This window comes from Notamacropus eugenii, chromosome 4 (genome assembly GCF_028372415.1).
Source record: "Notamacropus eugenii isolate mMacEug1 chromosome 4, mMacEug1.pri_v2, whole genome shotgun sequence".
NCBI classification, from domain to species: Eukaryota; Metazoa; Chordata; class Mammalia; order Diprotodontia; family Macropodidae; genus Notamacropus; species Notamacropus eugenii.
In genome coordinates, this window is record NC_092875.1 from 96,024,286 (window position 1) to 96,049,698 (window position 25,413).

Consider the following 25,413-nt stretch of genomic DNA (forward strand, 5'->3'; position numbering starts at 1 on the left):
TCATCAGCTTTGTGTTTTTCAACTCTTTGTGGGTAGTTATACCTCAGTCTTAATCACCTGGTTACAGTTTTTTTGTAGCAGTTGTCACTTAGTAACTTGAAAATCCCACCCAACTTCATTTTCTTGGTTGCCTTGCAGCAACCTACCTTCTTGTCTTTTTCACTAATTTCACTAATTAGTTCTGTTCACCTACTCTGTCAATTTCTTTAACTTTCCAGTTCTTCCACTTACCTTTTCTTATTTTGTCTTGTTTTGCCACTAAATTTCTTCTTTCCCTTCTGGAAGCTTCTTTAGGAGTTTACTTCTTAATCCTCCTTAATCTGCCTTGATTTTCCTTTGCTCCTTCAGTCTTCTTTTCTAGAATGTAGAAGTAGACTTAGGCTTGGTATCTTGACCTGGAGATTGTTCTTTTTCAGATTTTCATCATTATTTCTCAAATTTATTGACCTTTTTTGCTAGTTCAAACCTTTCCAAATCACCTACCCAGTTTCTTTCTTTTTATTTCCTTGAAGTTTCTCTCCTTCTCCCATGGAAACCAGGAGGTCATCTTGCCTATATTTGAATAAATCCACTGATAGGGAATATACTCATGTCAGAGGGATTGCATTTTGTGAATTTCCATTACATGACCATGTGACCACTGAGATAAGAACTAATAAAAGCATTTTCACAGTTAGTGAGCATTTGCTAATGACTTGTGGAGCCACTCTGTGTGTTTGCAGGTGTAATTAACAATAATTTGAAGTAAGTTTGGGGAGATAGCAGCACCCAGATAAATCTCTAGTGCCTCCTCATTTCCTTTGGAATGAATTCCATATTCTTGAATATGCTTAGCCTTCAAGAACCTCTATTATGTGACCTCTACTTAAGCTTTCCTTATTTATCTCCTGCTATTCACCTACCCAAACTGATCTACTCAAAGTTTCACAGATATGCCACGTACTTTCTCACTTCTTTGTCTTTGTATTCTTATCATCTCATCTTACCTGTCTCTTAAGATCCATTTCAAATCCAGCATCCTCTAGGAAGTATTCCCAGATCCACCTCAGCCAGCAGGACTCCCTCCTCCCCAGAGCTCCTGTAGCACTTGTCTGTCGCACTCTAACAGCAACAGTGATGACCACAACAGTGACAGCAGCAGCAAACATTTACCTAGCACCTATTATGTTCCAGGAAGCATGCTAAGCACTTTGCAATTATTATCTCATTTGATCCTTGTAACAACCTTGCGAAATAGGTGCTGTTATTACCTCCATTTTACAAATAAGAACTGAGGCAAACAGAGGTTGAATGTCCTGCCCAGGGTCACACAATTAGTAAGTGTCTGAGGCTGGATTTAAATTCAGGTTTTTCTGCCTCCAGGTCTTTATCCACTGCACCACCTACAATGTTCATATTAGTGTTGTAGTTACATGTATATATATTTTATTTTACTGATAGATTATAAACTTCTGGAAGTTCAGGAGTTTTTACCCCTTTATAACTTTTTCTCTGTTCCTCCTTCTCTAGTTTTCTTACGGATTACCCCCACCCTCATACCTATATTCTATAGTCCAGTGATACTGCCTTGTTCCTCAAAGATGAGACTACATCTCCCAAGTCAGGGCATTTTCACTGTCTGTCCCTAATGCCTGGAATGTTCTACCTCATCATTTCTGCCTCTTAGCTCCCTTGACTCCTTCATGTCTCAGCTATGGTCCTGGCTTCTGTAGGAAACCTTTCTTAGTTCCCCTTAATGCTAATTCCTTTCATTTGAGATTACATATTTGTTGAATGAATGAATATGCAAGTTGAATGTGTAGTTTGTTAAATATACTGCTACTGTTTGTCCTTCATTCTTGAAGAAGACCTTGATCTCAGGGAGGTGATGCCATGACATGCAACTGAATAGGATTTAAGTGAGGGAGGGTTGTGCAAAGTCACCAGCCTCATTTTCTCCTCTGGAGTCATCTGAGTTCAGGGGGCTAGATAGATCAGGATGATTAGAGATGACCCAGGATGCTGTGGGAGACCATGGCCTTTTTAAGTTAAGGTCTTTAACAGGTCTCATTTTTACTGAGGCAGTGCCCATTCAGTGATTAAGGCTTAAAAAAAAATTAGGCAAAGAATGTCCTCTTTAAAAAAAAAATCCAGGAAAGGATCTGGGTAATGTTATTGTAGTAGTATCAACAACCTGGATATATCTGTGCATATGTATATCTATATCTATCTCTATATATGTATATTTTGCTTCTTTGTATCACTCGTGGCCCCTTGCACAATGAATTTTACATAGTGGGTGCTTAAGAAATAGTGATTGATTTATTTTTTTATGGGCAATCTCTGCTTTGGTAGTGTTGCTTGCAAACACAGCAGTGGTTGAAAAGTTGAACATTAGTGCTGTTAAGAGTGATTATAAGCACTTGCTTGGAATTTATATCCCCATTTTCCACTTACCAAATGAGAAGGGGAAGAGGGGATTGTGTGTGCATCCAAGAACTAGATGGTGGCATCTTAATGATTTTTATCACTGATTTCATTCTTCATCATTGAGAGGAGTGCTCAGATGTTTGTAATTATGTGAGTTGCTAAATATTGTATTGGGTTGACCTTTCATTGTTTGCTGATGGTACAAGGCACAGGGGCTAGGCACTGGGAATACAAAGACAGAAATGGAATAGTTCCATCGTGTAAAACATTATACAAATATGAAGTATGGCAATATATTTATTTTAGCTGTTTTATAAAGCAGAGTTGGAAAGAACATTGAGTCCAAACAGTACTTGAATAGGAATTATCTTCTAAAATATCTCTTAACAAATGGTATCCAGCCTCTGCTTAGACATATCCAGTGATGAAGAATAATAATGATAACTAAGTTTGCAAAGGATTCTCCTTGCACTGTCTTACTTGAGCACCATGTCTCCCAGAGTGACTCATTCTATTCTGTAGGCTGCTCCAACTTGAACTGAATGACCCTGCTTCAAGTGTGAAGCAACCAGAGGTGGAATTCTATATCTCTTATAGGAGGTGAAGCCATCTTTGAGGTGAAGAGGTCAGCCAACCGTTGCTACAAGCTGAACCATAGTTTTTAAGGGGATGTGTTGTGGAAAGGCCTCTGCCCTTGTACTGCCCTCTTGAGCCAAATACTGTACAATGGTAGGGGATACACTATTCTAAGGGGTCTGCCCTTCCCCCACCTATATGTATATGTGTGTGCGCAATCTGATTTTGTGTGGTGTGTGTATGTGTGTGTGTGTATGTGTGTGTGCACAGTCTGATTTTGTATGGTGTATGTGTGTATGTGTGCACAGTCTGATTTTGTGTGTGGGGGGGGTGTGCACAGTCTGATTTTGTGTGGTGTGTGTGTATGTGTGTGCACAGTCTGATTTTGTGTGGTATGTGTATGTGTGTTCACAGTCTGATTTTGTGTGGTATGTGTGTTTGTGTACACACACATACACATACATATACATACACACATACACACGTGCATATATGCACACACTCAGATTGTATAGTCATACACACATGTATGTATATAATGCATATGCATGCATATAAACCTAGACATGTTATAACAAATACTATAGCCTTCATTTCTGACATTTTGCTATCCCAGGAAAACTTAGCCTTTATAAGTAATTGAACCACTAAAATCATTGTTCATTTTAGCAACTATGTAATTGGTAGCAAGTACAGGAGTACAATTCCAAAGCAATTTGAGTTGATGAATGTGCCACTCCACTGATTGCATGCTGTTTCCTTTTTTTTGCTGTCCAGCTGCCCTTGAAGGCTTGTGCTCTGCGTCTGTTATCTTTCACTATCCTGGTGGTACAGGGGGCAAAACCGGAGCTCGACGGCCACAAGGTAGCTCGCTTCCCACTGATACAGGCAACCGGCACCGACCAGGTAGGTCTAGTGCTTGTCCTTGATTTGTAGTAATTCTCAGGCTTTGATAAAGGCAGGATAGCATTTCATCCCCTCTTCCCTTTTTGAGTTGGACAGGATGCTGTGCTGAATTCACGATTTGTTGAGTTAGCAATCTTACATGCAAGACAGAGTTTCTTTCAGCTCTGCTTTAATGCCCTGTACAGACTGATTAGAATGTCTGCTTGAATTCTAGAACATCTGCATAAAATTTTATGGCAGGTGAGTCACAACCAAAGGTTTTGATACCAAGCCTTTTTTATCATTTCTAATTAGTAGATGAAAGTAAGCACAGAAAACCATGAATCCAGAGCCACTGATAATGACATTTAATTCGGGACATGTTGGCTTTGTTTCCTTCCTGGTTGATCAAGTTCGTATTAACTTAAAAAGTTTGAGTGAATTATTCTTGTAATGCTGTAGAAGAGTAAAAAAAAAAAAATTTATGCTGCTATGCAGTATCAAACTAGTAAATTCTTAGTTTCCTTTCAAAGAGGGAAGCAGCTCCTAATTAATGCTTCAGGATATAATTATATTGAAAGAATAGTTCTGTTGTAAAGGCCTTATTCTTTTGGATGAGGTGTCAAAGGCCAAGGCTTTATGTGCATCACATTAATATATAGGTTTGCCAGTATTATGTATAGATATTGCCCCCTCTCTCCCTTCTTGCCTCCAAAAAAAAAAAGTGAACAGGAACTGGGAGTTAGGAGACATGAACTCTAGTCCTGGATTTGTCTCTAGCTGTATGAGTGACCTTTGTCAAGTCACTTCTCTCTGGCTTCCACTCTCTTCCTTGTAAAATAAGAGAGTTAGATTAAGGCCCTTTCTAGTTCACAATTTTTTGAAAATCTAAACCTAGGTAATTGATACAAATCCAGTGGTTAGAATACCTTGAATTTCTCATTTCCCTTTTTCAACTTATCTCCCAGAATTTAGCAAGGAATATAAATACAATATTTTTGATCTTTTGTGAACTAACTAGTGTTATTTCAGTGGCCGTAGTTCCTACCTTCCTTTAATTATTTGCATTTTATAGCTCTGTTAAATCTTTTTGAATCTGTTTTGACTTTTTCATCAGAGGTTTTTTAGTGGTCTTGGTTGAGAGCCACTTTCTTGAATGGAAGGGGAAGTTGACTGAGTTGACTGACTTTATAAAAGACGTATGTTTCAAATGTGAATAATACCAGTCATCTTTTTTTTTCTTATTTTGGTCTGCATTACATTTTGTCCAGGTCTTCACTACAATTAGTTTTAGCTTGCTATTAGAATTGCTAATTTTGCTATGATATGATGGTATTTTAAGTTTTCTTGTTATCTCAAGTCAAGTTCTAATTGCAAAATCCTCAAGAACCTTCAGAAAAATGAAAGTACTTCTTTAAAAGTAAATTTTGATTTCCTTCTGCTCCATTTCCAGAAGTGCCTTTCATCTGGAGGGATTTTGCTGGTCCTTTTGTCTATTGATATGATTTGAAGAATTATCTTGTAAAAGCATGTTCCTAAGTTAATTTGATTTTTAGTTTCTTTAGAGAGACTCATTAGGAGATAGTCTCTCTCTCTTCTTGTTGAATGTAGACAAAGAGGTTTAAAAACTGCCTTTTCTGCAGAACGGAAATGTCTTTACTAGCTTTGCCTAGTGTGAAGAATCTGGGGAACTTTTTGCTCTTGAACACACTCTGGGGAAGCTCATCTTCGAGGGTCCAAGGGAGAACTTAGAAAGCAAGTCTTGTCCCATTCAGAGACTTCATTATTATTGTAGTAACTTTTGAGGTTGCTTATCTCCCAGATTCATTTTACAGCTTGATAATATGAGCAGATCTTACCTTGGGTATTAATTTTAAGATCATAAAGTTTGCAGAAATCCCAATTGTATATCTGAAATTTGTTGCATTAACTCTGGAATTGAGAGCAGTGAAGCTGTTAGTTTAGCTCATTGCTTTGTATATGCAGGAAGGAACTTTTGTAATTACTAGGGTCAACCACATAGTTGAAAGAAGTTAGCACAATAAAAACTACCCTGGTAAGGCGACCTATATTTGTGAATACTTTTAAGAATCATATCCAAATAGCTCCTTAAAATTCTGTAGTCTTTATTTCTTCTTTATACTATTATGTAACCTTCTTTTGATAGCGAAGTTCACTGAGCTTTCACTAGACTCTAGAGTTGACCTTTCACTAATCTAGAGTTTTAAATAAAGCTTCCTGGTGTATAAACTTAAATGATCATGGAATAAAACTGGCTTTATTTCACACTACACTTGACTTTGCAGAATCACTTCTGAAAAAAACTAAATTGTTGACATCCAGTGATGTCTCTTCTGTGCTTTTTTCACTTTTACTCATTTCCTGCATTTTAACAAGTTTGCTGGGTAGAATGATTTAGAAATAGTGTATATTTTAGATATTTGTATTTTAGTCAGATTTAGTCAGTTCTTTGGAGGAGATATCAGTGAAAACATCAGAATTAATAGCATCAAAGAGCAAAGTGTTGTGTATTTTTATTATTTAACCACACACAAAAAAACCCCAACTACTTTTAATTCTTTGCTCTGTTGCACTTCTGTACTCCTTTTTTAAAGAAGTGCATTTCAAGAAAGTGTTGACAGTGCAGAGCAGAAGCCGGATCACAACTCAACCATCACTAATGACTTTGATCGTTATGTTTTTTCTAGTGATGTTTGTTAATAAGAGAAATTTTAAAGACTCTCAATTGGTTTTGTGTGTTCCATTAATGTGTGTGGGAAGACTCGTTAAATTAATGACTTTCCTCTTGAGAGAGAGCCAAAATCTATATTATGTTTTTTATTGAAAATGAATTCAAACTTTTTCCTTTGGTTTGTGTTTGCCTTTGCTCATTATAGAAAGGACAAATGGTCTTTTTGGCCATGTCTTGCACAGACTCTGATTAATAAGGAGCTTCATCTCAGAATACAGTAGATGGTGATGCACATATGCATATGTGCATGTGTACAAATGCACTTAGTTAAGAAATTTAGATGCATGCATTTGTCATTTGGTTAAAATCTTGATGAAATCACTGATTTTGTTTTTTTGCATTAAAAAGAGTTCTTGTACTGTAGGGTACATGAGAATTACTTTTAGATGATTCAATAACCTTTTCTCAATAAGGGAAATATAATTGTGCTGTTCAAAATCCAGAGTGTCATATCAGTGCTTTTCAGCTTTTAGTCCATTGAAAGTTGCCATTTAATCTCCAAACTTTAGTAATATTTTAGCTATTTTCCAGGAGTATAATTAGATGTCTCTTGACATTTTAAGTAAGTTTATTTTTCTTTTTGTATATTTTTCTAAAGAAATAAATTAAGATTGCAATATACATGTACCAATTTTCCTTCCTTGTTAAAATAGGAGGATATTGGTGAAAGAACAGCTATTGTAAGGAAATTCTTTCCAAGTTACATGTTTTTATTGTGTTAAATACTGTATTATTTATTTGTAATAAACTTAACCATAGACTATTAGTGTTGGAAGAGGTCATCTAGACTAACCCTTACCCCTTTAAAAAAAAACTTTACAGCAGAGATGGAAATGACAGAATATACTTCTATAAATATAGGGTTATTTTAGAGTCTCATAGTTTTTTTAGTTGAGTGGAAACAGACCTTGATTTTAGGGAGTCTGACCTAGGTTCTAGTCCTGACCCTGTCACTTGCTATGTGAGGCAGGTGACACTTTTTCCTCTGGACCTTGATTTCTTTGTCTATACAAGGAAAAAGGGTTCTGCAAGACTAAATATATAAAGAAGCTTCCAGTTCCAACACTGAGAAGTTTACCTTACAGCCTTATCTTTTAGTATTTTTAGGCTTAGGACTGAAAATCAAAGGCTATTAACTATAATCTTTGATTTGCTAACATTCTCCCTTCCTTTCACCCCATCTTATTTTTTGGACTCCTGATTGATCTTTCTCAATCACAAAAATTCAGTTTTATTGCATAGAAGCTTTCTAATTTTTAGCCATAGATGGTGCTGTTGTATCTGATTCTATACCTGCTTCCTTAATATTTTAAATACTTCTTTTCCTATAGCTGGAAGCTTTTTGTTTCTAAAGGTAGATTTGAAAAATGAGAAGATATATAAGAAAAGTAACTGCTTCTAAATCTCATGTTTGCCTACCAGATGTGGATGCCAAGAAAATACCTTTATAATTATCTCCTTTAGGAAGTAACCACTTTGTTGAAAGGTCTTTTGATTTAGGAGACTTGCAATCTATGCTTGATCCTGATGTGAAGTAACTGAATGACCCTGGGCTGACAACTTTGCCTTTTAGGGCTTAAATGTTTTCTTCTCCAAAACAAAGTGTAGGGGTTGGACCAGATGATTGTTAAGGCCCCCTTGTGATCTTAATAAGTAGTTTTTAGTTCCATGACTATCCTATTAATCTTTGTGAAATAATTCAGATGTCATACCTTAAGAATGGCAGTAATAGAACTTACCCTCTTATGTTAGAAACCTAAAAGCTAAATTCTCTCTAGCATTATTTAACATGTTGATAGCCACTGCCTTAATTTATATCTATGTCTTTAGCCTGCCTATGAAATTCGAAAAACATATTTGAGTCCTTTCCATCACAGAACCCATTAGTAGTCTATTTTGGTATTCAGGTATTGAAATCATTGGCTAATATTATAGAATTACAATGGAAAAAATAGTTTATAGCAAAGTTCAGTTATGTAAGGTATGACCCAGTTATTTGTGGTAGAATGAACAACATTATTGCATCTGAGATTTAGAAGCAATATCAATGGCATTTTAAGACTGCTTTTCTACTGTTTTTCAAGCTACTAAATTTCTTAGTGATTTAAGTAGTGCAGGTAAGATACAACATTTCAAAAAAGCATATTAGTCCATGGCCCTTCAATAGCTGTGTCACTGCAGTGACAGAGTTAACTTAGATCTTCTGAAGAAAAGAATTCGGGAGCTTTATTCCCCCTCTTGGCCTCATAGAGTCAATGGAGATTGGAGTGGTGCCCAAGAACAATCTAAACGATCCCACAAGGAAGACTCCCTTACATCTCAGTTATTTATATCATCAGATCCACAAAAGTTTTTAAACATGGTAGATTGTGCCATGTTCCTTATGTATCTAATGGCTATTCCTGTTGTAGGACTTAGACTCAAGTGACATTTCCCTGAGACTTTTATTCTTTTTCAACATTTAGTCACCTTTCTATACTCCTTATGTGGATGGTCATGTAGCATAACATTCTTGTGAAGTTTGTATTGAATTCCCACAAAGATTTCCCCTCTACTTTGCACATTCACCAAGTTTACTGGAATTGAATGAACGCTGCTTAGCTTCAGGATATGTATGACAGCATTGTTACAGCTGGAAGTGTTGCTCATATCTTTGTGGCCCCTCCAGAAATGACCTTTTTTCTATATTGAAATTGAATTTAGCATTTACATGGAAACTTCATACCTACTGATTTCCAAATTTTAGCTGTATTACTTAAAATTCAGAATTACACTCTGTGAAGTTGTGTGTGAAGAGGCAGATACCCCCATATCTTAATTAGCTGAAACATTCCAGAAGCAGGTTCTGATGTCTGCATGTATGATGTCTGCATGCATTATTCAGACCATGTACTGTTGCTGTACATATATATAGAGAGAGATCTAGATCCTCTTTGTATTATTGGTTGGACAGAGGCATGTTACCCCAATACCAGACTTAAATGTTTTTAAATTTGATCGAGTAGATGTCATATTCATGTATGTGCCTAATAATTAACTCACTTACTTGGTACTTGATTATCTGGCAGCCTATGGGGAACCTATCTAAAGGTCTTGAAAAAAGCCAGAAAAGGCCTTTAAATGGCCAAAATGTATGTTAAGAAATCCATATGCTTTAATAAGTAATAATGCATTTCATGTATAATTTGTTTACTCTTATTTGGCACACAGTTTTAATGAGGTAGGTGATTTGGTCTTCAAATCCATAATAGATTAAAAGCAGCAAATGAAAAGAGAAGGAATTGACTTAAGCAGGCTCATCAACAGCAGTAAGAAATGACTTCTGACAGCAAGGAAAAAACCAATTCCAGAACTTCAGACAATAGAACTAAAAAAAAAAATGAATATTGCTATCTGTGATTATTTGGTGTTGCACAAATGTCCTTATCAAAATCCTTTTGAGTCATCACTTTATTGTGGCCCTGCATAATAGCTTATGAGAGGCATCATGGCACAACAGACAGTGAGCTGGCCTTAGAATTAGGAAGACCTGGCTTCAGTTTTCATTTCTGATACATACTTGGTAGAGTTACCCTGGGTAAGTCATTTAGCCTTGTTGTCCCAGGCAACTGGCTAAGGCTCTAATTAAGTGGCAGAGCAGGTGCCACTCTATTAGAAGAAGTTTCCTTAGCTGGAGTTCCTTTCATTGATTAAATCATAGGTTTGGTGCAAAATCAAAATGATAGTTTATAGTCATTCACTTTCTTAAAGACCATGATTATCAAGAAAGATTATTATATTTCATTGACTCTGCCTTAAAAGGTAACAGGCAGTAAATTTTATAGTACAATAAAAAAGATAATACCAAATGGTAAAACTGAAAAAAAGTTTTGATGCCTGAGGTGGTGAGTCCTTCAGGCACTTGGAAAATTTGATAATCTGGAACAATTCATTCCCTCGAGATTCTGTATGGCTAAGATTGTACAGTATAGAAAGGAGGAGAATAATAGTATCTGTTAGATTAGAGGTTTAGAAGACATATCCCAAGTGTCAATTTGATTTTAGTTTTGCATCTTAAAAAATACAGGGTACATCTTAAAATGTATATGAGACATCAGTTAAGTAAATGCAGCAGTCATAATGAAAATACTGCATAGAGACAGTTGATCAATTCCGTCTTAACCAATAACATAGGAATAGAAATTCCTCTTTGCAGTTTATTAGCATGTTTATCTTATTTTTTTTAATTGATAGAGCTTGAATCTTGAAGATAGGACCTTTTGCCTTTGTGTTTTTTATTATGATGGAAAAATCAATTTCTGCAGCATGGTCTCAGTAGATATCTATATGTGAACAGTTTGAGGAATGCTCGATATTTTTTTTTTTAAAAAGCTTTTGATAATGAAATGAAGGGATCTTTTTTTGGTGCTTTAATTGTTTTCCCATGACTTTCCTCTGAAACTGAGAAGTCCTTAGCATGAATTAAATGCATAGTAACTCTCTATTACCTGCTGTTTATAAATTGCTATTTTAATGGCAGCATCTTCAATTGTAAAAGATAAACTTAACTGTGCTACAGTAACTTATTTGACAGTAGTTTTCTTGTCAAAATGAAAGGTCATGATCTGTTCTTTCTTCCAGGGGCACAAGAAGTTCTCATTGATCCAGGTACATGCTATCTCTATGCTTAGTTTCTTTTGTTGTTTCAATTTTCTAAAGTGCTTGTTTTATGGTGCTGTGAATTGTTAATGTTTCTGGATTGTGAGTTATTGTGATCTTTGAAAGGGGTTAATGTGGACACTTTTAAAGTGGGAAAATTAAAAATGAGATTTTTCTTCTATTTTGGTGAGGCATCATTGTTGTTTCCTCAGTTTGTTAAAGAAGAAAGACCCCTTCTATAGATGGGTTAAGTGAGTGATTTGAGAAAAGGCTTATTTTATTTTTTTCATGAAGCATGACTAGACCAATTATTTTCTTTCAAAAAAATTTATAAAAATTTTAATATCAGGTCGCATACAACTAATTAAACTTGTTTGTAACTATTTACATTAATTTTAACATATAAAAATTTGAAAAACAATTTTCAGTCACTCTAATTCTCCTTTAACATTCTTCATTTGTCTATTCATTCTCATTTACTTTTCCTCTTTTATGATCTTAGCATGCATTCTCTTCAGATTAACCTGATTCATTTTCAGTTGAATCACAAGAAATATTTTAATTTGCAAGTCTGGGAGGTATAGGGAGGGGAAAGGAGCAAGTACTTTTAAATGCTTACATTGTTCCAGACACTGTGCTGTGTGCTTTACAAGTATTATCTCTTTTGATCCTCATAGCAGCCCTGGGAGGGAGGTATCACTGTCCCCATTTTACAGATGGTAAAACTGAGGGAGGCAGATTAAATGACTTGCTCAAGGTCACGCAAGCTAGTAAGTGTTAGGCCAAATCTGAACTCAGGTTTTCCCGACCCCAGTACTAGAATGCTGGATTTTAACACAAGAGATCATTTCTACTTGGCTTTGTGCCCAGGATAATTCATTATATTTTGTTTTAAAAATCATTTATCATAGACTTAATATTGAATATCAATACAATCAAATTTGCTTTGCAACATTTGCATTTAGACAAATACATTTCAGAATAAAAGGTCATGACATTTGTCACTTCCTTCTAAGACTCCTTCAAGTTTATGTGTCTGTTTATTACCATCTATTATTAATTTTTAATCTGTCTTTTGTAACTTTCTTTATCTGTAAAATAAAGTGGTTTCTTTAGGGATATTAGGAAGATCAAGTTAGATAATGCATGTTAAATGCTGTATTATTGAAATTATTATTTAATTTTCTTTTTTTGAGTTCTATGCTATTTTAACCTTTTTGATTCTTGAGGTGGTGATTTCATCCTTGGAATTTTGAAGATTACAAAAATGTAGTTTCTGGTATTTTATTAGCCACTTAGTGAAAGAATTTTGGATTTATCATTGCAGTGCACATAGCACTTCCATATACATGTATTGTTCACAGGATAAAAGGTTTCTTCTTTTTTTGAGGTAGTTGTCATTATTTTTGTCACTGATTTTTTTTTTATATGGCAAAGTGGAAGTAAAATTGGATTAGGAACCATAAGACCTTGCTGCTGTGTGACTTTGGGAAGTTCACTAAACCTCTCTGAGCCTCAGTTTATTGATTTTCAAAAGGAGAAAAGTTGCTTATCTCTAAGGGACCTTTCAGCTCGTATGTTAAAGATTTTAAAAATTGTTTTTGAGTGAATATAACTCATTTTTTCATTGAGGAACTGGCTTAATTTAAGAAAATGATAAAGAGAAAAAAAATTTTTAAAAAGTGGAAACCAGTGAAGACTTTGTTTGAAGAATAATCAGCTATTCAGCCATAACAATGTAGACTTTTTGTTAACTCACACTTTGAATTCATCTGAGCATCCGTAGTCTTGTCTTTGAAGATGAAGTGTTTCAGAAACATAGCTAGGGCAGTGATTTGTTTCAATACCAATGTTGAATCATTTCATTCAGGCAAATGGTTTAGTTTTTTGGGTGTAGCTGGAGTTTGGAGGGAAGGGACAGAGTAGGGGAGAGAATTAGTCCCTCCCTTCTTCTGAGAGCTTCTCTTTTGCAAGCAAATAGGTATGTATCCACTCAATTGGAACATTTTTTTATTGAAAACTTGAATGACCTGTTAGCCAAGAAAACACTGATAACAATGAGTTGTTGGTTACTTTAGTATATGACCAAAAGAAATCTTATAGCCCTTATCTGATCAACATAGTCCATAGTCATCTCTTCTTTCCCTGAGCTGTTATATTCAGTGTCTCTGCTACTTCTTTGGTCCCTAGACTATGCTGTCTTGTATTGTTAATTATCCTTTTATGTCTGTAATCTATTTCTGTAGCTAGATTGGGAACTCCCTGAGGAGAGATGTTTTCTTAGTCTTCCTGCCACTCCATTTAACTCCTAATAATTATGCTTTGGATATAGTAGGTACTTAATTTATATGTGTATACATGTATTTATATATTTATATATGCACACATGTATATATGTTTATACATTGACTAATGTATGATTTAAAAGTGCCCATAAAATATGATGAAATTAAATAATGATTAGAAAACACATTTTCTTTGGTTCTATCTATTGTTATTCTTTTTTTTAAATTAAATTTTATTTTTTTCAATTATCAAGGTTTTGTTTTCATTCCCTACCACTTCCCCAACTACTGGAAAAAAATAGGAAAATAAAACCCTTATAATAAGTATGTATAGTCAAGCAAAACACGTCTCTATTATTTCTACCCCTAAAGATCTGTCTTATTCTGCATATTTTATTCATCACCTTTCTGTTTGGAGGTGGGTGGCATTCTTCATCTTCAGTCTCTTGGAAATCATGGTAGATTATTTCATTTCTTAAGTTTTTCAAAGCTCTTTATTTTTACAGTGTTGTTAGTGTATGAATTTTTTTTCCTGGTTCTGTTCACTTTTCTCTGCATTGCTTCATCTAAATCTTCCCAGGTCTCTCTGAAACTTTTTCCTGTGGCACAGCGGCATTGCGTTACATTCACATATCTCAAAAGAGAAGTTGCTCTAAATAATTTTGTGTGTATAAGATCTTTTCCTCTTTCCTTAATCTCTTTAGGGGTACATAGGCCCAATTGATTTTTTATTAATGCCTGCCATGTGTCAGGCAGACATAGCCTGGGGATGTAGGCCAAAAACAAAGGAAGAAAGAAGGAAACGGTATCCTCAAGGAGCTCACATTTTATTGGGGAGACAACAGTAAGTATGTGTAAGTACATACAAAATAAAGGCAAGGCAATTTTTTTTGAGGGGGAGTATTAGCCCCTGGGGAGATTAGGAAGAGTTCTTAAACAGAGTTTAGAGGGAAATGAAGGATTCTCAGAGACAGATGTGAGGAGACAGTGTGTTCTAGGTATGTATGGTGGACAGCCAGAGCAAATATGTAGAAATGGGAGACAAAATGTTGCCGTCATGTGTGAGGAATCACAAAAAGGCAGTTCGGCTGCATTTCAGAATTCAGAAAAGGAAATGGAGTATAAATAATATAGTTTAAAAGATATGTGGTAGACTTTAAAGGCCAAATAAAGGAGTGTATATTCGATCCTAGAAATAATAAGGAATGATCAGAATTTGAATAGGAAGTGTCATGGTCAGACTTGTTTAGGAAAATCGCATAGATCTAAGGTGAAGGGGAGAGGATGGATGTGAGCAAGATTGTGGAGGTAGAAACTACAGTATTTGACAACTCGATTGGCTGTGTGGGTGGAGGGAGATTGAGGAGTTAGGGATAATGAGAAGCTTGTGAATGTGGGTGATGGGAAAGAGATGATGTTCTCAAAAGAAATAGGGACGTTCAGAAGTTAGGTGAAAATTTTTTGGGGAGGGGGATAGTTCATCTTTGGCCACCTTGAACTTAAAATAGCTAAGGGGCATTGAGTTTGAAATGTCTAATAGTGGCAGATGCAAAATTGGAGGTCAGGAGAGAGACTTTGGCTAGATATATAGATTTGGGAATCATTTGCATGGATGTAATGATTAAACCCATGGGAACTGATGAGGTTACCAAGTGAAAGAAGAGGGCCTAAAGTAAAGTTCTGAGTTACATCCATAGTTAAATGGCATTATACGAACCAGTAAAAGAGACTAACGTGTGGTCTAACACCAAGTAACCAAGAGAAAGCAGTGTCAAGAGAACCCAGAGAAGAGAGAGTATCCAGGGGAGAGGGTGGAGAGCAGTGTCAAAGGCTGCAGAAGTTGAGAAGCTTGAGGATTTAGAAAAATCTGTCAGATTTGGCAGTTAATAGATCATTGGTATCTTTGGAGAGAATAGTTTCAGTTCAGTGATGAGGTGCAAAGGGTTGGGAATGAGTGAGGGAAAAGGAAGTGGCAGCAATGAGGACAATTTTTTAAAGGAATTTTACTGTGAAAGGGAGGGAGAGATAACCAGACAGTAACTTATGTTGATGGCAAGGTCTGGTGAGGGTTTTTTTAAGTTTGGGGAGACTTGGGTGTGTTTAGAGGTGACAGGGAATGAACCTTTTTGTAAGATTATTTGAAGTACATATAAATATTGTGACAAAAATAATAAACTACATACATATCTGAATTTTCTCAGGAATTATTAACATTTGAATAACGTGAATGATTGTGGTCCAAAGCAGTCTTCATTTTAGACACTGTCTAGCCTAAGTTGGTAGTACTTAGGTTCCGGTGCCATGATCTGTCTACACCTTAGATAATGTTTGTGGGCTGTTGTGTCTGAAAAGGTTTATCACCTAATGGCCAGCTTTGGTGATGAGCTGCTTCAATTTTCAAATCCTTTTGGGCTTGGTAGGAGCTGCCACAGCTTGTACTCTGTGTTCAGGGGTTTTACAGGAGAGATTTTATAAAAATAATCATCTAGGGAAACCTTTTCTATCAATATTTGCAGCAAATTAGCCAAATAGAAGACATTTCTATAGCATTTTTCATTTAGTGAAGTGATCACTGCCCCCCCAACTCTATGAAGTAAGCAGTGCATCTTGTTGTCCCGTTTTTACAGTTAAACAAAAACAGGCATCTCTGCAGTTGAAGTTTTGTAAAGCACTCTGCACATATCTCATTTGTGCCTTACAAGAACCTTTGCCGAAGGTATTGCAGGTGTCATTGTCCCTGTATTACAGATAAAGAAATTAAACCCAGAGAGATGAAGTATCTTTTCTGTCTTTTGGTCTCCTTTTTTTATTGGTGTTAATGACCTGTTTGCATCAACACAAGATCCATTTCTAGTGATTGGTACTGAGAGCTGAAAATACTCAGCATGACTGTCCTGCAGGTCATTTTAGTTGCTACAAATAGATGCACTGATGGAGAATAATTTTACGATTTTTCAGGATAAACTTGCTTGACTTTACATAAGGAACATTAAATTCAACACTTCAGAACTCTGTGATTTCTTTGGTATGGGTGACTTCCTTTAGCAAGTTAGATCACAGCCTGTCTATATCTTAGATAATCTTTGTGGGCTGTTGTTCCTGAAAAGGTTTATTACCCACTGGCCAGTTTTGGTGATGAGCTGCTCCTGTTTTCAAATCCTTTTGGGTCTGGTAGAAGCTGCCAAAGCTTGTGCTCTGTTGTCATGGCCTTTGAGGACTTAGTCACCTCTGGGCAATACTTTGGTATGACACAAGACTTTAGTAATAATAATGATAGCTAGCATTTCCAGAGCACTTAACTATTTGCCTAGCACTATGATAAATGCTTTACCATTATTTTCTCATTTGATCCTCACAAGTGCTATTATTATCCTCATTTTACAGTTGAGGAAACTGAGGTAAATGGACATAAAGAGACTTGCCTAGGGATACACAGCTAATGTCTGAAGCCAAATTTGAGCTCAGGTCTTCTTGACTCCAGGTCTGGTATTGTTAGCTGTGCTGCCTGCCTGCACTGTGAAATACTAGAATGTAGAATGGAAAAAAAAGTGAAATAGAGAGGCTAATTTTGGCTCATGTGAGGACACTCTTCCTTACAATGAGAGCTGTCCAAAAGTGAAATAGGTTGCTTTGCCTTGTAACAACTTTCCTTTCCATGGTGTCCTTTAAGTTGCCATCTCACTTATCAGGGATCATATGTTGTATGTGTGCATGCGTGTGTGTGTGTGTGTGTGTGTGTGTGTGTGTGTGTGTGAGAGAGAGAGAGAGAGAGATTTAGGGGGTCATAAAACTGTTCAACTATGTAGAAAATCCCACTCATATGCATCCATCAATAGAAAATATGCTGGTTTCAAACTGTTATAATAACCTTTGCTCCTGAATTTTCCATGACTAAGTCTGCACGCAACAACAATAATAATAGCTAACATTTTTGTACTGCTATAATGTTCATAAAGCATTTGTGACATCTCATTTGTTTCTTTCAATATCTGTCAGTTAGGTGTTATAGGTATTATCTTTGTGTTACAGATGAGGAAACTGAGGAGAGGTTGTGACTTGTCTGTGGTTCCACAGGTAGTATGAGAGGCAGGATTTAATCAAGATGTCTTGATTAAAACAATTAGTACCCCTAACTAAATAAACATGTGTTAGTATTCCTATTGAATCCTTGAATTTCTGTGGGTCTGTTTCAGACCTTTCAATTCTTTTGGATGGGACCCTGAAATTGAGGGTGGGGGAGAAAAGAAAAGTAGTATGTGTTTCATAGAAGAAAGAACTCATTTCCTTTCCCCTTTTATATAGCATTTTCTCCTTTTCTACCATTTGTTAATTTTAGAATTCTATTAAAAAACAGCACCACTTCTGTCTAGCACAATTTGGACTGAATTTGATCTGTTTTATGCCCAGAATTCCAATGTCTTTGAGGTATAGATTTTTCTCTGATTATATTGAGTTAGTGTCAGACTTAGATGACTGTGATTTCTAGGTTTCCTTCTCTTTTTACATCTAGAGTTGGCTATAGTTTAGTTTTTCCTCCTATTTTTTTTAAGTTTATTTATTGAGATTGTTGTGAAGGATTTCAGATTTTTAAACTGTTGCAGCATAGTGTACCTGGGAAAAATAGAAGATCCATATTCTGGTTGTACCTCTGTATTCCTCATTAGCTGTATGGCCCTGAGCAAATCTTTGCAACCTCGTGGTCCTCAGCGTCCTAAAATGAGGATAATTCCAGCCTTTTTCTGAAGCTTCAGTGAGATAGTGGATTGGTAAGCATAAAGAGCCGTACAAGCATAAGTTAATTCATTGTATCAGTTTCTTTAGAAATTTGGCAAGACTGCTTTTTTCCCCAATTTTTGACAAGCTTAGACATATTTAGGTGCTTATTTTTAAGAAAATTAATATTTCTCTGACAATTATTTCACTCCCTCTTTTTTGTATAGATAGTTTCCAACCCAAAGTTGGTTCTGTAAGCATGATATTAATCAGGCATTAGTCAGTATGCATATTAAGCACCTACTATATGCCAGGTATTGAGAATACAAAAAAAAGAGGTAAAAGATAGTACTTGCTTACAAGGAGGTCACAACTGAATGAATCAGTGTTAAAGGGCAGTACCATGGAAACATTATTAGAAAGAGAAGGTATAGGAGGAGGAGAATAAGAAATTGGGGGAGAGTTAGCAAGAAAAGGTTTATTACTCTACTGGTAGACAGGGGAATAGCATGGATATAATGTACCTGGATTCCAGCAAGGCATGATAAAATCTCCCATAATGTTATTGTGGATTGTATAGTAGTACAGGATAGATTGAGAAGCATTTAGATAACCAGACCAAAAAGTAATTGTTTCTGGATTATGTCCCTCTGGAGGAAGGTCCCAGAGATCTCAGGGTTCTCTGACTGTTCTGTTCAACATTCTTATTCATTCATTCAGCAAACATTAAGTTCTGGATGGAAGCTCAGAGAGCATATTTATCAGGTTTGTTGTTGTTCCCAGTAAACTGATCGATATACTTAAGACAGATGAAGAATGACAGATTGAGATCTAAAAAAGATCTGAACAGACTGGAATGATAGAATGATTTTAATAGGACAAAATTAAATAGAGGTGAATATATAGTCATGCACTTCAGTTAAAAAATCAGTTGCACATTGAAGGTTTGGGGAGAGGTATTTAGATGGCTGTTCATATAAAAATACAAAATTCTGGAGGACTGATTACTCAATATAACTTAATAGTGTTGCATAGAAGCCAATGGTTTTCTTTGTGTCTGATCTTAGGTTGCATTTGTAGCAGTATGGTACGTAGAAAAGAGAGGTGATAGTCTCATTATACTCTGCATTGGACAGATCACTTATGGAATAAAATTTCCAATTTTCATGACCACATTTTATAAAAAATAGGGACAAGCTGAAGATTATGTCAAGGAGGGTAATTTAAGATTGTGAAAGGACCAGAAGCTGTTTGTGGATCAATTAAAAGTATTAGATTTATTTTGGCAAGAAGGTGGATAGCATGGGGATGTTTTCTCTCTTCAAATATTTGAAGAGTTATAATGTAGAAGAGAAATTAGCTGTTCTCTTTGGCCCCAGAACATAAATGAAGTCTTTTCTGATCTCTTCAGCTGCTAGTGCCTTTCCCCATGCTGACCTTATGCCTGTTTTAGATAACTGTAAATGTACATTCTGTTTCCTGATAGACCATAAGCTCCTTGAGGGCAGGCCTGTTTCACTTTTGTCTTGTATCCCTAGTGATTAGCAGTTGACCAATAGGTAAAGGCTACAGGAAAGCTGATTTTAGCTTTAGGGAAGAACGTCCTCATTGGAACTGTTAAGGAAGAGAATGAACTGCTTTAGGGGTTTGTATGTTTACCAAGGCCCCTTTTAACTTGAGAGGGAAAGTGAGTGTGAGAATAAGAGCCACCATCCAGACTCTACACTACATTGGGTTTAGTTTTAAAGCCTTAATGAAGATGTGGGATATGCTCATATACCTTTTTATGTCTCCCTTTTTTCTTCTGTGTTTATGTGTATTTAAAACATTGTTTTGCTCTAGTTTTATGCCTTTTTCTTGAGCATTGCATCAGGGATAGGGATTAGGGATAGAGATTAGATCCTATGTGATTCCATTGGCATAGATAGAACTATCTTGATGAGGAAATCTATTCCACCTGTGTAAGCCAGCACATTTCCTGCAATTTATAGTCTTAGAGAGTAGCCTGGATCACTGAGAGGATTGGTGATTTTGCCCAGGATCTCACAGCCAGTACGTGTCAGGGATGGGACTTGAACTCAGGTCTTCCTAGCTTGTAGGCCAGTTCTCTGTCCACTGTGCTTGACTGCCTCTGCCTGGTATTTTTTATTTCTATAAAATACTTCATAAACCTTTGTGTGTTTTTATTTTTATGTTTTTCATGCGGGATTTAACTGGTATAATATTTTGCCATCCCCTTCCATTTTCTTCTCTAGCCTAAACACTAAACTCTAGCCACACTTCATTTACTCTTTTTTCTAGGGCTATTTTTTTCTCTTGCTCTCATAATTTTTGTGCTGGTACTCTAAACTCTAGTTAGTATATTTGAATCCTAAAACAAAACTAAACAAAAAACCAAAACCAAAAAAACCGTGGACTCCAAGACAGAACATTTAGCAAATGTTGAGAGAATGCTAAAGCAGAATTACTTACATGTTGCATTCAGGCTTGGCAAGCAGTATCTTCCTGTAAAAAACCAGGTAGAGGATACTTAATGAACTAGATCAGAAGTTAGGAAACCAAATTCTACCATTAATGGACATACCCTCAAATAGATGGAGACTTGGGAAAGACCTTACCTTAAAAAGGCCGACGTCTCCCACTTCATCTGGGGTCATCACCAGTCATCTTGACCTGTGTCTTGCCGCTGGACTCTGTTGACTCTGGAGGAGAGAATGAGGCTAATGATTCTGCACAGTTCTGCCTCATTTAAATCCAGTTCACTTGTAAGTCAAGACATCACTGTGCTAATGTTGTTGATTCTCTTTGAGAATCAGGGTTACAGGGCTACACAGACCTTAGTTTCCTCCTCTGTGAAATAAATGGAAGTAGACTAAATCAAAGATATCAAACTTGAGTCTAGCCTTGCAAAGTAAGGCCCAAACACTATTGAAGTGTAATTGGGAAATATTTAAGAAAATGAAAAAACACAACAACATAGATGATATTAATGTGTGGTTTTATAAGTCAATATGTCCTTTTTAGGGATTAGTAACACCTGTTTCTATCTGCTTAACACCACTTGACTAGATGATCTTGAAGGTCCTTTTTAGTACTAACATTCTTTTCAATCTGTTCCTGTATTTCAGAGTGTTCTTCCTAGTGTTATCTATACACTTAATGAACATAGTCTCTTAGCACTTCAACCAGTTGACCCGCTTGGGGTACCATATGTATAAATGATTGCCATGGATGGACCCATTTCTCTACTCACCAAACTAAAGATAGGCACAGCATTTACATGGTTCTTTCTCTTTCTCTGTTCTGCTCTATCTTTTGTCTTTCTTATAGTCTCTGCTTCACTTTCTCTTAACTTCTGTTTTATTTCATCTTGGTCCGTGGTGCTCTCCTACCCACTCCTTTTCTTTTTCCTTTCCCTTAACCTAGGCTTTTGACCTGAGTTAGCACTCAGGATTAAATAGGTACCTTACCCCTGAGAGTGTTCTTAAACAGCATTGGCAGCCATATTAGTTGAGATAGATTTTCTTTATTGCTTATACTTGTCTCCATGGCCTATTACTCTTATTACTTAGTGAAATTAAATTGATCTGACATGACTTTCTTTATAAAGCTATTTTGATTGTTGTCCTACAAATTTACTGTTCTAGGTAAATTTTCTAGGGCTTTTTTGTAATATCTTCCCAGATATTGAAGTTAAAATGATCATTGACAGATTTCTGTTTACTAGTAGCTCCTTTTCTTTAAAAAAAAGAGGCACTGCATTTTGTTCTTTGATAGTCTTAAGGAACTCCTGTCTTTGTGGAACACAGTTATCTAACTGTTTTGGGGGCTTATGGACCATTTGGACTAGGCAGAAAGCCCCATGGAACACCTCTATCATCATGTGTTCCTGAAGAAAAACCTTCAATAGCACTTCAATAAACACTTCTTGCCCACTACCCCAAAGTCCAGGACAGAGCAACTGCACATCCTAGACAATGTTTGGAAATTGCACCCCCTAACTGTTACTGTAAGCTGTTAAGTTGGCAGACCAAAATAAATGCCTAGGTACCATGGGGAGTAAGATTTTTTTTTTTGGCAGTAAAAATATAAGCATTTATGAAAAGTAATATTAAAGTATTCCTCATCAAGCTTCACCCATCCTTGTCTTTGCCTTAGGTTGCTGGTGGTGTTCAGATCTTAACAGCTGATAGGAAGAATTGAGTTGCTTTGAGACATCAATAGGACAATGCCTGTGTTTTATTCAATGTTGTTAATTTGTGCTAGGAAGAAAAGTTTTATGTTTGATATATGAGAGATATGAATGATGTAAAATAAGACCAGCTCTTGTGGATCACCAGAGTTCCCTGGACGACAGAGAAACACTACTTCAAAAGATTCATTAATGGCCTTGCAAGTAGCATTTTAACATTTAATTACCAGAAGAGCTTGCTGTTGGTGTCCCTGTGAAGTTTTGAAAAAGAAAAGAAACCTTCTACCCTTTCCTTTTCTCCACCTTTCTTCTCCCCTCTCCCCTCATTTTTCAGACTTTTCCATTAAGGCTATTTGGCAGGATCCAGGTAGAATTACCTTGGGGAAAAGAAGGCATGATTATAATTAGAATAAACTAGAGTTCCTGCTAAATTTAAATTGGGCCAAAGATTACCGGGGTATCATAGCCAAAGGGTAAGATGGGAAGTGGAACGTGTAGGAATGGTTTCAAAGCTGGAAAAGGCATCGGAGAGTCAAAGCACTGCAAAAGGGAGAAGGAATGGTGGGTACTGTTCTACACTCTTGTGGCTTCCCTGTCCAAGACGACATTCTTTTATGGTGGAGTTATGCTAGTCATGACCACCCCCTCTTCCACTGAGAGCTTGCCATGGTATCCAGTCACCTTTCCTAATGTAAAGTGGCATTCCATTCTCTTACTGCCGGTGGATCTTTTCCTCTTGAGCCTGGCTTCACTATTTTGCAAAGTCATAAAGGAGAAAAAAGTCCTTTTTTTCATTGTCATGTGTTAATGTGGTCTTTCTTCCCTCACTTAAGTGGTATATGCATGTGTGCTAAATTTTCTCTGATCCTCTGTTGCTTTATGTGACTGAAAAATTTAAATATTTTGCTGCTCCCTTTTGTTACATGTTTATATGAAGTTGGCCAAATTGTGAGGAAATTTCTGTAAAATTCAGCCTCCAGATGTTGATTGCATGTAGTATAGCCTTTCGTTACTGAGAGCTGTAAGAACAGGATGAAGAATGATGATTTTGTCATTATCTTAAGAATATTTGAGTTAGCTGTTGTAAACTTCCTACCTCTGTTAATGAATTTCATGTATATTAACAGGGATGAAAACTTATTCTGAATTATTGTTAATTCATTTGGCTTGATGGTAAAACATTATTTTAGAGAGATTTGGCCACTAAAATTTATAAAAGATTTTGAAATTTCTGTCAGATATGATGAAAGCTAATCATATTTGTACCATCAGCTTTTAATTATGATGATGGTAGTAAACAGAAAAAGTATAACATTGCTGTTTCTTTTCCTTCCTTTCTGCAGGTGCTCTTACCACTAATGGCATCAATGCAGACACCAGTACAGAAATAGGACGTGCCAAGAACTGTCTTAGCCCTGAAGACATCATTGATAAATACAAAGAAGCAATTTCTTATTATAGCAAGGTGATTTTATGTAATATAGCATTTTTTATTTAATCATACCATTTCAGACAGAAACTTTCACTTGACATGGTATGATAGCATATTCCCACTTGAAAAAAGGTCTCTTAGTTTTATTTTTATTTTATATCTGTATATCATTCCCTTGAATTTATACATTCATACATTTTCAGGACACAGTTTACATTCATTATCTTATTTCACACTCACAGCATCTTTGCAAATTTGGCAAGGGTAGTTGGTATCATCTATATTGTAAGTCTCTTGAGAGCATGTCTTATCTGTACTTTGTATTTCTTCCAGTACCTAGCTCACGTAGATGATTAGTAAGAGTTTGCTTTTGCTGTTATATACATTGCATAGATGAGGAAACTGAGACAGGGAACTTAAGCTGCTCATCAAAGTGTCATACATTTAATGATAGAACTAGGATTGTAAACCATGTCTCTGAATGTTTAGTACAATACACTTAACCATATACCAGAGTCTGGAAAACCAAAATAAAATAAAACACCTTCTATTAATTAACAAGTCCTGTCAGACTGTGTCTCCAAACTGTATTCTGGACGACCTTGGTGTTTCATATGTTTTGAATAGGGGTTCTATGAAAATTTCAACTATGAAGATTTTTTTCCTAACATTTCAAAAGATTCATGATTTCTTTGGTGTGTATATTTTGTTAAAAAATCTACTGATGTAGATTATGACCCTACCTTACCTAAATAGGTAGCCAACCTTCTGCTACTGACTGTATTAGCATTTAATTTGGCTGGTCCTTGCACAACAGATATGCCTTCTGGTCCTTTCCAATGTCATTGGAGGACTTCATAGAGCTTCAGCTTCATTGACATAATCTTGAGAACCCATGCTACAATTTTGCTTGAGAGGAAGCATTTGACAGAGGTCTCTTCCACCTATGAAATTCTGTGATTCTCAAGCATTACACAAATGAGTGGTAGTATTTTAGTTTAAAAAAGAATTTGGCCTTGGCTTTTAATCTTTAATTCTTCTAGATTTACAATTTTCAGTCCTTTTCTGATAACTTGGCCCAATTTTGACAAATGTCTTTTTTGTCATTGCCTATATAATTTTTTTTTTAACGTGATCAGTTGAGAGCAACAAAGTGGTGGGGGGGAGGGAGGGAAACTCAACTGACTTACATTCTCACTTTGATAGAAACCATCTTAAGGCCTTTGAAGGAAAATGAAATCCATTAATATTTGTGGCGTTATTCTGACCAAACATTATGAAATTGTATTAGTAAATCACTCCATAAAGTGGGTAGACTTTTGGTTTATGTGTTGGTAGTCATTTAAGAATAAATCGTTTGATTTTTAAATGATACTTTTTGATAAGATGTATAAAAATGCAAATTATATACATGTTATATTGAAGAGGGAAGGAAAATGGGCAGAATTGCCCTTTGAAGGACTTTGATCATGAATTTTTTCTTGGCTTTATACATTATTAGATAATTGAATGGGAAGGGTGACCGAATTAT

At 36.0% G+C, this 25,413-nt stretch overlaps 1 protein-coding gene across 4 annotated transcripts in view; it reads left to right on the forward strand.

Annotated features, from left to right (window-relative positions):
* TRAPPC9 (trafficking protein particle complex subunit 9) overlaps nucleotides 1-25,413 on the forward strand; it is a 1,025,445-nt gene that overhangs the window by 46,736 nt on the left and 953,296 nt on the right. For 3 of the 4 annotated variants that reach the window (XM_072602984.1, XM_072602987.1, XM_072602985.1), the window contains exons 4-6: nucleotides 3,763-3,891; nucleotides 11,243-11,269; nucleotides 23,794-23,915. In XM_072602984.1, the coding sequence (XP_072459085.1) occupies nucleotides 3,763-3,891; nucleotides 11,243-11,269; nucleotides 23,794-23,915 (278 nt within the window). The remainder of the gene's footprint in view (nucleotides 1-3,762; nucleotides 3,892-11,242; nucleotides 11,270-23,793; nucleotides 23,916-25,413) is intronic. The other variant, XM_072602986.1, reaches the window with a different exon arrangement.